This window comes from Hesperophylax consimilis, chromosome 3 (assembly GCF_061612785.1).
Source record: "Hesperophylax consimilis isolate HC1 chromosome 3, BYU_Hcon_1.0, whole genome shotgun sequence".
Taxonomy (NCBI): Eukaryota; Metazoa; Arthropoda; class Insecta; order Trichoptera; family Limnephilidae; genus Hesperophylax; species Hesperophylax consimilis.
Genome location: NC_142838.1, coordinates 8339629 through 8356491, shown reverse-complemented (window position 1 = coordinate 8356491; position 16863 = coordinate 8339629). Strand labels below are relative to the sequence as shown.

Here is a 16863-nt window from a genome sequence, read left to right as displayed (position 1 = left end):
GATAATGTTTTTTTATTGTCTTGTGAGTTACTGTTTGTATCTGTGTTTTCTCGAATTAAAAAACTAACCGTACGTAGATATTTTTTTTTTTAATTGCCGGCAACCCGGGCGTTTATTGCAATAACATGATCAAAATTACAAACATGAAAGTAACCCGCCTCACTAGAAGATTGAATTGATAGAATTGACCCTACTGTCATTAAACTTTAATATTGGGGTCATAATACTCGTATGTTTCAATTCTCACCACCACGTATTTGGCGTGAAAATTACATAAATGTATCGATATAATTTTACAAAATATTGTCAACCAGAATGTTATCACTATAACGTGGTCCGAAATGATAACATTTCACGCATCGTGCACAAACCAGTTATATAAAAATTACATTGCATGTCATGGGAATAATACATTGTTAGATACTGCAGTCCTAATACATGCCACCACGATGTATTATTGTGACGGGTGCCTGTGCCTACAATGTTCAAATAACGACAGCTATAAACTAACTTTACGCAGGTATAATTTTTCAAACGTAACTATGATATTATGTACTTAATTTTCAACTGACATACACCACACCATGGCTAGAAACAAGTAGGCGAAACTTCCATCAGGAGTCATGAGTACTGGCGGACGTGATATTTCCTTGGCAGGTGTTTGGATTTCAATTTGAACATCCACAAACCTCGCATTATGAAATAATCCTTTCAATTTAAATGTCTGCAAACTGTAAAATTCACCCGCCATAACATAGGGTCATCCCTAGCATGGAGGGTGAAATATCACAAAAACCACATGTACTATTTATTGATCATGTATCAATAAAATAAATTTGGTTTTCAAGGCCCGAAGTACGGCGGGTGATCATAATTACTCCTCGCGATGTTCTCCCCAGACTTTGCTTTTCTGAAGTATTGGCGTTTCGTTTATTCTTGATGAAAAACAGAGACGCGACTTCTCCGTGATTTGTTTGAGCACGCGTTTACCGAGAAGTATGATAAGGTCAGTCTTCGCCCAGAAGCAGCCCCCGACCCGCTATCTTCTGACGATTCCAGACACCACAGCGATTTATTTATGATTCAAATCAAATATTGTGTAGACCCTACTGTGACATCTTTATCTTTGTTGGTTTGTTTGCCACTAACACCACTCCCTCGCGTTCTCGTCCGTGTTTGTTTACATTAACGTCGTGTTATTACCTTATTCCGACGGTATTATTATTACGCAATTGTAACATTTTATTCGGGTGCGTAGTTTTCTATTCATAACTCATAGAATGTTTGAACTACATATTTAGAAAAGTGATCATATTACGTAAGATCTAATTGGTAACGGATGTATTTTTACGCGTTGTAATCTGATTATTCGATTGTCATCTCTGCGTGTTCTATAGTTACTTTCTCCCGCACTGTCAGGTTCCGTTCCGTTCCGCTCCGATTCCTGCCCGGATCCGCCTTGGCTTCCTAATTTCCCGCGTGTTCCTACTCGTACTAACTGATACCGACTACTGCCATTAGCTGGCCTGACATGTTCGATCTTTCAATGGGTGTACCGAGTACCTAGTCCTAGTACCTACGACAAATTTATTCTGAGGGAATCCCGAACTAAGTACCTCATACAAACTCACTTCGAAATCTAGGGAAATTTTGATCTGACATCTAGAAAAAAAAATTGGGCACACAATCACTGATCGATCCGGCGCCAGCGGGGCCGCCAGGGTTAGGAGTTAAGAGTTACTGGACGCTAGTTTTAGTAGGTCATCTTATAGTTTCGTGATTTCTGAGCCATTGCTTTCATTTATCATTGACGTTCTCTTTCGTCAGTGTTGTGTGGTGTGAGTTTATTTTGATTCTGAGATATGACTGATTCGAATCCTAAAATCGTGCTTTCTCTGCACCTTTTAAACGGTTGAACATTGCATTAACTCCAGCTTTTATGTTATAATCTATAGATATTTTTGTTGTCAGCTTTTTTAATTATATTTTCTTACTCCAGCCCCTCTGGTTTGTGCGTTATTTATACAACTGCTCCTGTTTAAAACATGAATTTATCGGCATACTAAATTAATAATATTGGTTTTTTAAGTTAGGTATTTGACGCCACATGACATTATCTTTGTATTTGTTTTCTGAAAATATCACAGTCTGAATAAATGAATTCTAAAATAACAGGTTCTGTTTGCATATATAATTTGTTTACGTCTTCGTGTCGTCTGTCTCTAAATCCAGGGGTGTCCACGGTGTGGAGAAATTATCGTATCGAAAATTTTTGGTAATTAATCACTGGATATCATTTCTGAATCCTATTTATTTTATTATTTACTATTTATTAGGCTAGTTTCTGGCCAGTCCAGATTCATAATATAATAAGTACATATTCTGCTGTTTTCCAATATTATATGAAAATAGATTCATAAAAGTAATTATAACAACCAATGCGCCTAATGTATTTCTGAGGGTTTTCAAAATTTGTGTTCGTTAGTTCGTCAAAGCTTGTGAAGCTTGCCAAAACATACAGTACGTCGCGTGGAAGGGACGGGTCTTCGATCATACTCATTTAGCAGCATCATGTCAAGGAACAGATTTACAGTGTTCAGCACCGCCTCGTCACGACTTCTCACGCCCACGCCCAACATACTAATTTAATACTACCAGCTCGAGTTATTGAGAGAATAAATAGTTAGACTTCGAAAAACAAGTTAACCGGTTAGATATACTTTAACCGTTTGAGTGCCAAAAAAATTCATACAGTTGCTTGTAAAATACCACCAAAAAACATTATTTTTTATGAAACTATATATTTTTTTAAAACCCCATAAATTCTTTGAATTTTCAAGGATTTCGATGATTTTTTCGGTGTTTTATTAAAGAATATTGGTTTAGAATCACGCGGAGGAGGATCCCGAAGTCCAGGCGTTTCGAAAAAATGAGAATTTTACGTACAGACGTACGCGCGAATCAGAACACGACTGACGCAATCGACGGAAATCGACGATCGGCAATCTTCGTTAAAACACGAATCGACGAAAATCGACGATTGGCACCCAAACCGTTAAAATGCGTAATTTTTTTCACCTTGATCCTATTTTTTAATCCAATCACTTATTAGATACTAGCTTTACCCCGCCACGCATTGCTGTGTATCAGTATATCTGTGTAGATAGATAGACAATTGCGCGTGTTGCTTTTACGTCCGAGAGATGGCGCTGTTTTGACAGGTAAAAAGCATGTTTTTACCTGTCACGTGTGACATCTATATAAAAACACGATTATTCGAATGCAGCGTTGTATCAAAATTTCAAAGGCGAAGGACTTGCGGAGATTTAAGATTTTGAACAAACGAACATTTACATTTTTTGTTGTTTGTTTTTGGGGTGTTATGCCGTGTTGCGCTAACTCCTTCTTTAGCCGACGTTTCGAACAGCGTTGCAGTGTCCATCATCAGGGCAGATCCGGTAGATCCGAAGATGTGTTTTAGTACTTTTTAGTACTTTTTATGTACTTTCCACCAAAGAATCAAACTAAATAAAACCCAATATTTCTGCACTTAAAAATTTAGTTTTAAAATAGCTAGTTAATGACACGAACGTGTCGAAACCGGTCGCTAATTAATAAAATTTATAAGTAACAAATGTACACTGTGAATAATAAAACTCATTAAAAAACAAAAAATGTCTAGAAATTGTTACATAGTGAATGCCAAAGAAATACAAAAAAATTAACAATTTATTTTTCATAATAAACTAAAAGTAAAATCTTATGAAGGTGAATTAGTGTAGACACCAAAGATATTAGGTTCTTCTAATATCTTTGGTAGACACCAATAAATATCGCTTGAAGACAAGTTGAGCATTGAAGAGTTTTTTCTTGTGATTGTAGTTAGTTATATCGGATGGGCAATCCAGTTGCGCAGTACCAAAAACCAGAATAGATTTTGTGTTATTAATAATGAAATCAGTTACCTAAGTTAATGAATAATATATTGATGTACTTGGGTACTTGGATTATTATTATAGATCGCATGATTGCACTACACAACTATGAAATAATAAAGTAAAAACTGTGGTTTAGTATGCATACATATGTAATTTAATTTTCGCTAAGCAATCCTACATATATTCCCGTTAAAATCAGTGCAAGCGTAGTATAAAACGGGGTCCCAGAACACTTAAATCAGCTCCCTCTAGACCACAGTGCAATGAAAATTTACATCAGTACTTTTGATAGTTACCTAACGAAGTAAAAAAAATAAATAAAAAGTTTTAAAAAAACTAAAAGGTTAGCCAAAAAAACTTACAATTTTTGTTTTTCCTTGGCCCTTTTCTACACTTTTTATCCTCTTCCTAGCTGCATTGGGTTCCACTACATTGATTTTTGATTCCATGTTGCGCTTTAATTTATTAAAAAATACACCATAAGACACATTGCGCAACTCTCAACCATTCTTCACTATAGGATAATGGTGAATTTGATTCGCTCCAAGGAAATATCCTGGTTTGAAAAAATAGCAAACATATCTTTAATTATTTCTTGATATAATTATTACCTTTAAAGGTTTGAAAATATCATCCCATTCAGAATTTAATTCTGTTCTCAAATATAATATCTCATTTTTTTAGTTTGTGGACTTCGACACATACAATCCTCGTTGTTTCACATTTTTTGCAAAATACTACTACAAGTACTGATTCTAGTTTGTAAACTTGCATTTAAATTGCAAATGAAGGTTTTAATTATTATAATTTGTCGTTTGATTTACACACTTGCATTTAATTTATTCGTCTACTCTACACAAACTCGTTCTAACGTTATTATACTAGCATACCTTTCATTACCCTTTGGACTGATATATTAAAAGAAACTATTTCCGCTGAATTTCAAAAAGGTGGCATGAGTCATATTATTACGTTCTTTCAATTTCACCTTGGGATTAAATCAATGTTTCACAATAATTAACGCTGTTTAACACAGAAGCATCTCATTATTTCAGAAAGGAATCAAAAATCATAATTCTTATTATAGCACGCAGACCGTAACAAATAAAAAAATGACCAGTCAAAATAAAGTTTTATATTCGGTTGAATAAGTTTGTATCCATTGTTTTTTGTTATTATGTATTGTGAAACTTGACATCATTTCTGTAATAATACGCATTGTTAATATTAAATTTATTACATACTGTGCAGTTAACAGATGATTCCGATAACCTACCTAACTAGCTAATTAATATATTCGTCTAACGTTTGTTTTATTGTAACATAATATAACATAGTATGTATATACTATTATCAATACTCGGGCAGAAATGCCTTACTAGGTTGACATTATAACAACATTTTTTTATTGTAATTATGTTTTTTATACGGACGTTTGAAATACTGAACTAAAAAAAGCCAAAAATTAGTTACTTGACTCCAATTTTCAAAATGGGTGACAAAAGTGACGTTTGTAATTACAGACCGATATATACATATATTCAATCCACCATAACTAAACAATTGGAAAGCCTTATACTGACCAAAGTAATTACACAAATAAAACTTGTAATATCACCTCACCAGTTTGTATTTATGTCGGGTAGAAGTGAAGAAAAAATAGTGAACTCTGTTTTTATACTGATTTTAGAAAAGCCTTAATACAGTTTCCCATAAAATTCTTATTTAGAAATCAGAAAAGCTTGGTATACTGGGCAACATATAAGCTTGGTTTAAGAGCTATCTTACAGGTAGACAACAAATTGTTAAAATAAAATCTTTCCAGTCAGAAAAAATAATGCAACAAGTGAATCCCACAGGGTTCACAACTTGGTCAAATATTGTTTATAAATGATATTACAAAAATATTTCTTGGTGTATTTATTTTCTCATGACCTCAAAATTTTTAGAATATTCAAAATATTGATGATTGTAATATTCTTCAAAACCGATTTTGATAACTATACTCTCGAGAAGTTAGCACATAAAGAGTTAGGCATCACTTTTCTTCAATTAAATCTTTCGTTACACAACGGAAATCTCTAACTAGGGTTTACAAATGTTGGGATTTATATCTAGGTCAACTAGAAAATTCAACAATACTAAGTGTATTAAATTGTTATATTTTGCCTTTGTTCGAAGTCAGCCTGAGTACAATTCTCACGTCTGGAACCCACATTACAATATTCATGTGCAAGCTATTGAACGAATACAAAATAAATTCTTTTTTTCTAAGTTTTAAAACATGTGCATTGTAAATGGACAAATGTCTGTTATGCACAAAAAAGGGTATTCCAGTATTTTTTTTAACTACAAACTACTACACTGACTTGTTGACTGAGGACGGATTGTTTGTTGTTTCACAGAATTTGAACAATTCATCGAATTTCAAAATTGAGTTCTGTCATTATTGGCCAATAATGATATAAGAACAGAATAGAACCTTCACAGATCGTGAAAATCAACGTTGAAATTTGATGAATTGTTCAAATTTTGTGAAACAACACGTCCTTAGTATTTCTATAAAAAATTCTAAATGATGCATTTGATAGTCCAAAATTGCTTGCATTGATAAGCTTTCGGATTCCATTACGTAATACAGGGTTTTCCAATAAGAGGTGTTATTTTGAATAGCCCGCTATTTCGGTAGATGTTACTTTTGAAGCTGTCATTTTTTGACATTTGTCAAGTAAAAACTACGCCATTAATAAAAATGGAACGATACACGCTTCAACAACGCATTGAAATGATTTAAATTCACTTGAGTGAATCAAATGCAAATCATCTTGTGATGAGGCCCATTTCCACCTCGGTGGCTTCGTCAACAAGCAAAATTGTCTCATCTGGGGCTCGGAAAACCCAAGAGTTATTGTTGAAAAGCCTCTCTATCCTCAACGTGTGACTGTTTGGTGCAGTTTATGGTCCGGCGGAGTCCTTGGACCTTACTTTTTCGAAAATGAGGCTGGAGCAACAGTTACGGTGAATGGATTGCGCTATCGAGAGATGATTAATGATTTTTTATGGCCGGAATTGGATGGTATTGATCTGGACAACGTTGACTTTCAACAAGACGGCGCTACGTGCCACACAAGCAACGAAACCATTGATCAAAATAACACCTCATTGGAAAACCCTGTACTAGAAGTCGGGATTTATTTCATTGCAAAAATTATGGTACTAACTACCATATGTATTCCTTACTGCCCAGAATACTTATGGAGTGAAATAATTATACCGAGTCAGTAGACATCTTTAATTTATCACTTAAGAAATACAAAATATTGTTACTGAGGAATTTTAGTTATGTACTGTAATTATATACCATATTAATATATAATTTTTGGTGCCGGATAAATCATCAATATGATAATTCATCACATCTTTAAAAAGTTATGGAAAGTGATGAAACAAAAACTTTTTTACCTGGGTTAAGTAGGTTAGGTTAAATTTTTTTTTCATCGTTTTTAATGAATTTATATCAATTTTTATATGTGTGTTGAATAATCACTGTGTTGAGTTATCATGGAACCATAATTTTTACTATGTAAACGCACCTAGAACGGGCATTAATAAAGAATCAATAACATTTTGATGCATAACATGGTAACGAATGGTAAATTATCTTTGAGAACAAAATATTTTTATTGCCTTACCTTTTGGTTCTGAACTCATAATTGAATTTATCTATATCATATTATTTCCAAAGCAGACACCTTTGTGTCTAATGCATTCTTAGCACGGGATGTTTCGGAGAATTTGAACAATTATTCTAATTTCAAGTTAATGCTCAAGTTCTGTTATTATTTAAGTTCAGTCAAGCTACTATCCTACAATGTTATTATAACAGAACTTGAATATGACTTTTACAGAACTCGAAAATTAACGTTGAAATTTGATGAATTGTTCAAATATCCCAAAACAACCTGTTTAAGTAAGGTTCGTGTTAAACAAATCAACGTCGTAGCATAATATAATCTATTAAACGTATCTATTAGCTTCTTCTTATAAATACATTTTCAAGATAATTAGTATTGCTCTTAGGAATATAAAATTGAAATAAAACTCTTAAAGGACAACCCGTCCTTAGAAAGCATAGTTAAAACTGATTCATCGCATTGGTGTTATGTGTAAATTCTCTTTGAAATCACATTTAAATTGAAATTTTATTTTAAACTTTTGAAGGTTATACACGGAGAAAACTTAATAAAAAATATTGCCAACTTATTAAGAATCTCTTCAAATTTTTCGTTATCTGGTTAAAAACGAATGAATTGATAGGTTTCCTTATAAACTATTAGTAAAATATTAATGAATTGTAACGATGTCGAAAAGCCTATGTCGAATCCTAAAAATTATAACATTTTCCCATTTCATCATTATATATTATTAAGATTAACGCAAGTGCATCAACACGTGTTACGATATTATTACGAATTTAATAAAAGTTTATCGGGAAGTGGTATGCAGTCCCGTTTTTTTACCGGATTATATATCAATAATTTTAATTGATTTTTTTATAAATCAGCAATACTAATTTTTCTCCGTGTCTCGATGGCTGAGTGGATTGAGGCGATGTCCCAGTAACAGAGATCCGGGGTTCGATTATTTCTGTGTGTTGTTCCGTTTTTTTTATTTTTTACTTTTAGATTTATTAGTATTGTCTACTTGTTCAGTGATTTAAGATCGGTTAATCCACGTTATACATCCAAAGCTAATTAATATATTATGATTGTCAGATATTAAAATTATTTCCTCTTCTAGTATGTTATTAAATGATGTATATTGTTTTATTATTATTAAATGTTTTTTCCAAAATTTCAAGGTGATAATTACAAATTCCTTTTCTTTACAGCGCGTCTGGTGCCAGCGCGGTGGCCATTGACAACAAGATAGAGCAGGCTATGGTGAGTTGACATTTTCTTACACTAAATCCTATCAATTTATTCACTAATAATCAAATCGCAAATATATTATTTGTACATATCAACTTTTTTCAAACGCAATATCACAGCGCCAGTAATTCTTCAAAACTGTTTCTGGTAATAAGTACCTAGTATGAATTCTGAAAAAGCGAAATAACCATAGACATATGAATATTAGTAGACCTGCCCTAAGTGTTTAAAAGCGTATTATTCCCCACTCCCCATACCGGTTCCATTGGAGCCGGCTGTGATCGCGTATGGCCTCAAGTGAATTTAGAAAACGTGACGTCATCATTCTTGTGCGAACTATGGTCGAGGCATCATCGGTTCATTTTTCGAAATAACACGGCAAAATGGTGACTTGTGTTATGAAAACTTGTAAAAATAGATGTAAAAAAGAGAATAAACCCAATTGTCGTATTACATTCCATATATAAGCATTATTTTACTTTATTTTAAGCATATTCACATCGTATAATATGGATCAGTTGTAGAAACATATTATACTATCACATCGAGAAACGTCTGGACGCGAAACACAAAGCTGGTTGGTTGCTGGGAAGTAAATTATGAACATTTATAAAAGTGTCTTAACTAAATACGTAAACGAAATATTCGACTCTGAAAATAGAAGAAATTTATTTTGCCGAATTTGGACTTCGCAAATTTGTTCATAACGTGGCGAGTAATTTGCGCTCCCATGTAAAAATGTCTATTCATTCAAAAGCAGATTTTACTTTTAAGAACTAAATGGTGATATTATAATGCGAGATGCCTATTTACTGTCAGATTGATTTATTGACGAATCACAGTCAGCTTTCCTCCCTGCGTCCCGCAACTCTTGTTTTAACCCCTCGTCCTTAATTTCTCGTCTATTAATATTCATATGTCTGTGGAAATAACCTATTCCGTTTGAGGTCGCTTATTGATTTGTTTCGACACATTATCAACTATTCCTCTTTGGTCTCAACTTCTCATGCGACCCTTGAAAAGGTGGGAGTTTTTCAATTTTAGCAAAGAAAAATCATTTCATAGAAAATGCAAAAGCTGTTTCAGACAATATCCCATTTAGACATTTCTTTGAAATCGACGAAATATAAAAGTAACATTTTTCTAATACCGGCACACGTTTAGTAGTAGCTATTAGGTTCAGCACCTAGTCCTCCTGACTCGACGTTCGACGCATGAAAGTGCTCAAAATATCACATTAGATTACGGTCAGAATGTGCATAGGTGCAGTTTTTGTGAATACCCTATATCTATTATGCTGGGGAGGGTCATATGAAAACAATCTAAACTCTGTAAAAGTTTCACAAGGAATCATCATAAAAGTAATACTAAAAAAATCTACATTCTCAATAGAATCACTTTTTAATTGTTTCCAGTACCAAATGGCAATGACATTTAAGCAAGCTTCCATTATAAAAATGAGCAAAGAAAATAATAACAAAGAATACCAAGAATTTTACAAGAAAATGGAAATCAATTTATTATACCTAATTTTAAAACAACACAAATGCAAAACCATTATATTTACCAAGCCATAAAAAACAACAATAATCTCCCTTCTGAACTGCGCTGTATTGTCAACCAATCAGAACAAATAAATGAAATAAAAAAAACTTAAATTAAACATTACACTGAAAAATTAATATTCCATACAAAAATATTATTATAACATAAAACTTATGAAAGAATCGTGGCTCCCTTATCAGGCACAAGAACTCCTCTTTTCTGATAAAGTATATATAATCAATGATGATCTAAAATTTAATATTGTTAAATATTTATGCATCTACATTCCTTATATTCAAATAAAAAAAATCTTTATACCTACCTTTGCGAGTTACAAAATCTACATTCTTATTAAACTGGTTTTGGTGACCATTGATAAATAAGTTTGAGATTTAGACTACGTAGCAATAATATATGCACCACGTTCTAAATACGTAAGTCGTCATTGCGCGAATATGGCCTTATTATTATAATTTTTTCTTTGTGTAATATTTATATTCCTATACGTAGTATGGCAGATAGAGTTCGCTCTACGTACCTAGTCCTACTGGAATAAAATATGAACTCTTAGGCCCCGGGCGTATTCTGTCAGAAGGTCGAAGTATTTCTGCTTTGCAATTAAATCTAAATAAATGGAATATTTCTGAACGTCTTCGAAAACTGGACTGTTTTGAAAAGGTGATTAAAATACGCTTTCAAATTTTATTATTAGAAATAAACATAACATTTTTCAAGTATACAAATGTTGTGTCCAACCAGAAAAAAATTAAATGGCTAATTTTTTAATTAAATTAACAAAGATCATAAATTTTTTTCAAATTGCGGTTGGAATCTTTAGTTTCATAAAGATTCATATATTTCATTTGGTGCACCATTGAAATTCTTTCTAGTACCTGGCAAACGTTAGTGATTTGACCGAGCATGGTGGTAAGCTGGATGGCGGCTGTGTGCTATGCAGTGGCTGTGGGGGGTCTGCAGATCGTTAAAGCGTATAGAGAAGGTGGTTTCTGCAGTCGGGTACATTTTACGGGCCCATCATTCATGTTGCGCATTCGCAGTATTCGCACGCACCGCGTTTACTAACTGTTGCATTACTGGGCCAAAGGATTAATGGCTGCCAATTAGTATTATAGCTTGTCGGTCGCAATTATGTATATCGCTGGACGTTAAATGGCCGCTTCATTATTGTGAAGCTAGTATTCTGGTCGCTGCTGATCCAATCCGTCACTTCACCGCGCAAGTTATCCTGAAATGATATTATTTGACAGCGGCAATAATCCGGTAGATTCAGATTTGCATAAAAATGAGTATTGCCGATTTATTAAAATCCTATTAACGCGATGGAAAGCTTTTTCCTAAAAAACTCTTAGTACATTCAGAATATATCGGAACACGTTACACAGCTGCAGTTATCCTAGTAAATATATGACGAAAACCGAAAATATTAGAATTTTTATAAACTCGTGTTCTGACATCCCCGTAACGTATTTGTTAGGAAACCTGTTAAAGGCCTGCAGTCCCGTTTTCAACCGGAATACAACTAATAAACTAGAAATATTTTATATCAGTAAGTTTTCTCCGCATGAGAACAGTCATACAATGATGTTCTGAATTCGTGAAATGGCGCTCTGTCGGTTTTTAACAAACGTATCTCAGCAAAACATCGCCAAATACCGCACGTATTTATTATAAGCCATTCATTATTTAATGGGCAGTTAAAAACCGAACTGGTAAGACGGCTAAATAAGCAAAAATATTTATTAAATTTGTGTTTAGTATCTTCATGAAATGTGACTAAATATGACTTAATTTGCTTAGGTATGTGTGAATTTGCATCGTCGATATTCATTCAAATTTTAATTTCAATTTTGACGAATTAAAAAACACGTAGGAATCAATTTAATATGTACCGTAATTACCTCAATAGCGTGCAGACAAAATTAAAATTGATTACTATTCTGTACAAAGCGTGTCATTCTTAATGACCCACGTGTATTACAATGGAATGAAGCACTATTCATATATTAAACTGGCTTGTGTCGCGGTCATTATAAAATCGCTAAAGACCGAACTCGTTATCAAATCAACATACAAGACAGGTGAAAACTAGTCTACTATTCGCTAGTGGAAAATGTCCCGTGCGAAAAGTGAGCGATGTTCGCTTCATCCGCAGCGTAGCCGCTAGTAGGCCCGCACACGCTACAAAACCTTCGGCAAACACCCAAAGCAGCATTTATGATCGATAGCTAGATAAAGGCCGGCGAACATGGCTCAAATAACAGTGCTATCGACAACTAGGTCAATTATTACACTCGGCAACCTAATTTTTTGCTAATTTGCATGTAATGATCGACTATTTCCTGCGCTCCCGACTGGGAAATACCTGATGATTAACTTTTTTTATACGTTTGCTGTCTTGTATCTCGATTTTATTGCTGTTTTACGTCACTCCGAAAAGGATCGCGGAAACTGAAAATTCTTTTTTTAAAAGTTTTTTTTTTACTTGGGAACTAACCGCAAATTGAACCATCTACCAGATCTACCTTCGTCTCACGTCTCTCACTACCGTTCAATATTGTCTATTTTTCGTCACGTAATTTTTTGGATAACCGGTACATTGAAATTCAGATTTGTAAATGAAATCACATTAAAAAAACATGTATTAAAATGTCACACAAAACCATATCGCCATGAGGTCATTTTACCTTATTTAAAATGGTATAATGTTTGGTGATAAGATAACGATTATTATGATACGCCAATAAACATCCGCAGACATACTAGCGCTTATAAATATTATTTAGATGATTACGTAAATAACTTTTTATCTTTGTGAACTCAACTATTTAACACCTTTTTCTACATTTGAATATTCAACAAACTGATCAGTTAAATACAAAATTTTATGTTTGCATTTTCTTAGCCTTCAAAACTCATTAACAGGAAATCATTAATTACTAAAGTAAAAAAGTTTATATGTTTTTAAATAATTAATCGTTTTTTGTACGAGTTGAAAAAGTAATTTTCACATTGCGTAAAAATATGAAACTCGGAATCTGTTCTGTCAAGAGAGAAGAGAGTAGTCGAGGGAGGGGTGTTCCGCATTCCCTCTGGTATATTGTCTACCAGTACCATTGCTGGTTGCTGGACGGTGGGTTAACTTGTTTACTGTCCAGTTATTAACCTGTTAACCGGGCGGGACGTATAAATACGTCAAACGTAAACAGTATCGGGTACGGGTAGGACGTATAAATACGTCCTTGAAATATATGTTGCGCCCTGGAACAAGCGGGACGTATATTTCCGAACATATCACACCGAAATTGAGTTTTTAATTTTTACATATTTTAATTTTTTAAACTCAATGTTTATCTTTTATCTGTGTGCTTTTATTTATTATAACCTTTTTTTATATTTTTTTGTAATCTTTATGATTGTTTGTAAATATTCTATTTTTTTAATTCGATGTTTTCACTTTTTTTGATGCATAAATAAAAATAAAATTAACGTCCACCGGGCGTGACGTATTGATACGTCCTAGTGAAGGAGTTCGCGCCCGTTATATGTTGCGTAATTCAAAACTGAACTCCCCGGTTAACAGGTTAATGAACAGTATGTATACAGGTACACTAAGCGTGTAAAGGGGCATCTTCGCATGTCCCACCATTTGATTTTTTTTATTTATTTTTTATTTATCTATATAAAGTTTTTTACAAGTGGTTTTTCGATGTCTGTCTCACTAGGGTAAACCTGTGTCGAGACAGACATAGAGTACATCGACGTATTATACATATAGTTAAGTGAATATCAATAAGGGTAAATACAAAGTATAAAAATAATACAAAATAATTTCAGTACAATCAAAAGAACGGTTGGGTTAATCCTGTTAAGATTGTGTTCATTACAAATGTGGGAAAATATAAATAGATCATTTTAATTAAGTTTGAATTTGGTCGTGTGTAAATAGTACTTGTTGTCTATGTGCAATATATTTGGTTTTTATTGTAGCATATTTTATATTGGTATTGTAGAATATTGGAAAGTTATATATTTTTAACAACCAGATTTATGTATTTATTGTACGAATAGTTCATAAAATGACTAACAATTATATTACTATTAAATATTAAAAAAAAAACAGCTGAAGTGTCCAAGTAATAATCTTTTGTATTTATTACGTGGTAAATTTAAGATGTCCACTGAAGAATTCTCGTTTCTACCCTCCGTTAGTATTCTGGGCAATGAGGAGTATATATTATTGGAGTTAGTCCCAGAATTTCTGCTACGAAAAAAATACCGATTTCTGGTAATCTGGTATTGGTGGAAACTTATAAATAAGCGTAAAAGTAACGAAATGGAAAGTATAAAAACATGTATAAATTTTGGCGAAAATGCCTAAATAAACTAGTCCCAGCGAGAGCTAGTACATACGTCATCTTCGTTCTCACGCTTTTTGTTTGAAAACGAAAAAGACAGAATATGCTAGAACGATGATGACACATACGATCTATCGCTGGAAGTAGTATACATACCACTATACGGTGGCGGTGGAGGTGGATCGATAGTCCGTCCTTCGGGACACGCGCTCACTGCATACCTCATTAGACTCTGCCATAACGTACACTTCGGAGCGGCGCTCCAGGCCGCCGCTTTGTAAACCGTTACCTTACTTTCGTACTAACTTTCCTGCGCGACCAGTAGTGGCGCGTGGTACCGCCGCGCGCCGCTCCGAAGCGTCCGTGTGGTGGAGCCTATTGTCATTATACTAGTTATAGAGACGTAGAGAGTGCTCTACGTCTCTATAACTGACTGTATCTACTCTATACTTACAGACTCCTCTCCCATCATAGCGGATAGCGGTAGACAGCGGTAGACAGCGGTAGATCGACATAAATAATGTACCTCGTGTATATTCACTCTGCGTTCATACACTGTCAATAATACTCGTATGTTGCACGCTCTACGCCGATCCGTACAGCGGAGAATTAGCCAAATATTGGGTAATCGTTTACAGAGATTAATTTTAATTAGTTACTTTAATTTAATTTTAATTAGTTACGCAAGTACTTCTACACACTTACGTAATTTACAACCAACTGGTATATTATTTTTTTTGACGTATCATTTTTTTGACATGAATGGAAGGAAAATTGATTCTCTGATAACTTACATGAAGGAAAATGATATGAAACAGTCAAAATATGTTTTTATAAACAAATGAAACAATGTCTTTTTGTTTGAATCACTATATACGTTACATTGTTTTATTTATTTATAGTGGATAACCACTAAGTTATAGCTATTTTTTTAATTAGTCTTGTAGAGATGAAAGAAGTTAGGGATTAATTAGAAAACACGGATGTTGAGAAAGGGACCTAAATGCTTATTTTTATTGGAGTGCGAATAAATCAATTAAGAAAAAGAGACACAAAATGTTGATATCCAATGTTAGTATTTCCAAATAGACTGTTAAGTAATTTTGGGTTCATACTAAGATACATTTTGAGCATTATCAGCAGACAGTCGAAATACAACAATTGTTTATTGCTATAACTCAGAACTCCTCTTCTGATGTTTCACCTCGAAAGAAATGATCACAAAGAATCTCGTCTGTCGGCCGTGTGAGTGTGACGGGAATAAATCAATAAATACGGCATCCTTCATCTCTCTGGAAACTGCTCAAAGCGCGGTTAGTCGAATGAAACTATTTGGAAATCTCTACGCCTTTGAAGCAGATATAGATATAGCACTGTCGAGATACATTATGTATCTGGCTCAGAAGCTAAACTTGAAACAACCTTCGAAAGATTTCGATTATCAAATCCGAGCGCGGATTTTATTTCTAGATTCGGAAAACTGGAATCCTTGAATTCAATGTTAGTAAAGTACGCACACATAAAGGACCTATCGATATCCGCATGTATTGAACAATATGATAAGGGACCATTTGTTACAAATTGTTTTGGAGATACGTTTATCTTGTTTTTGTAGACTGATATTGTGTTTTGTAAAGCAAATTCCAACAGATGTTTTGAGCTCAGCCTTGAAATTTTTGTGTAATATTTTGTACGCAATATGGCCTGTTAGCACAGCGGGTAAACGTTTGCATAATGATAGTTGAAATGTCGCGAATTGTTTCCCTCCGATCAGAGGTGTAAAGTTGGTGAGTAACAATGGGGATGCGTGACTCAATTGTGACTTTGGAATTATACTGTGAGTCACATTGTTATGATTTTGTTTTTTTAGCCATTTGCATAGTCTCAGTTAAACAAAAATACTTACTTTAAAAAAGTTATAAAATTCATGACACGACTTAGCAATCGATCAATCTGATTTTCTAACTAACTGCCTTACCGTTTGACATATTATGTATTAACTTGAGGTTAGCCCGTATCAAGCAAAATGTCCATTGTCAATTTATCAATATTATGTTGAAACTTGGCTCGCTG

The 16863-nt window shown here is 33.7% G+C and overlaps 1 protein-coding gene across 4 annotated transcripts in view; it reads left to right on the top strand.

The window, feature by feature from the left end:
* Window positions 1-16863, top strand: part of LOC149424895 (uncharacterized) — a 218357-nt gene that overhangs the window by 176527 nt on the left and 24967 nt on the right. For all 4 annotated transcript variants that reach the window (XM_089647706.1, XM_089647701.1, XM_089647705.1 and 1 more), the window contains one exon: window positions 8830-8881. In XM_089647706.1, the coding sequence (XP_089503832.1) occupies window positions 8830-8881 (52 nt within the window). The remainder of the gene's footprint in view (window positions 1-8829; window positions 8882-16863) is intronic.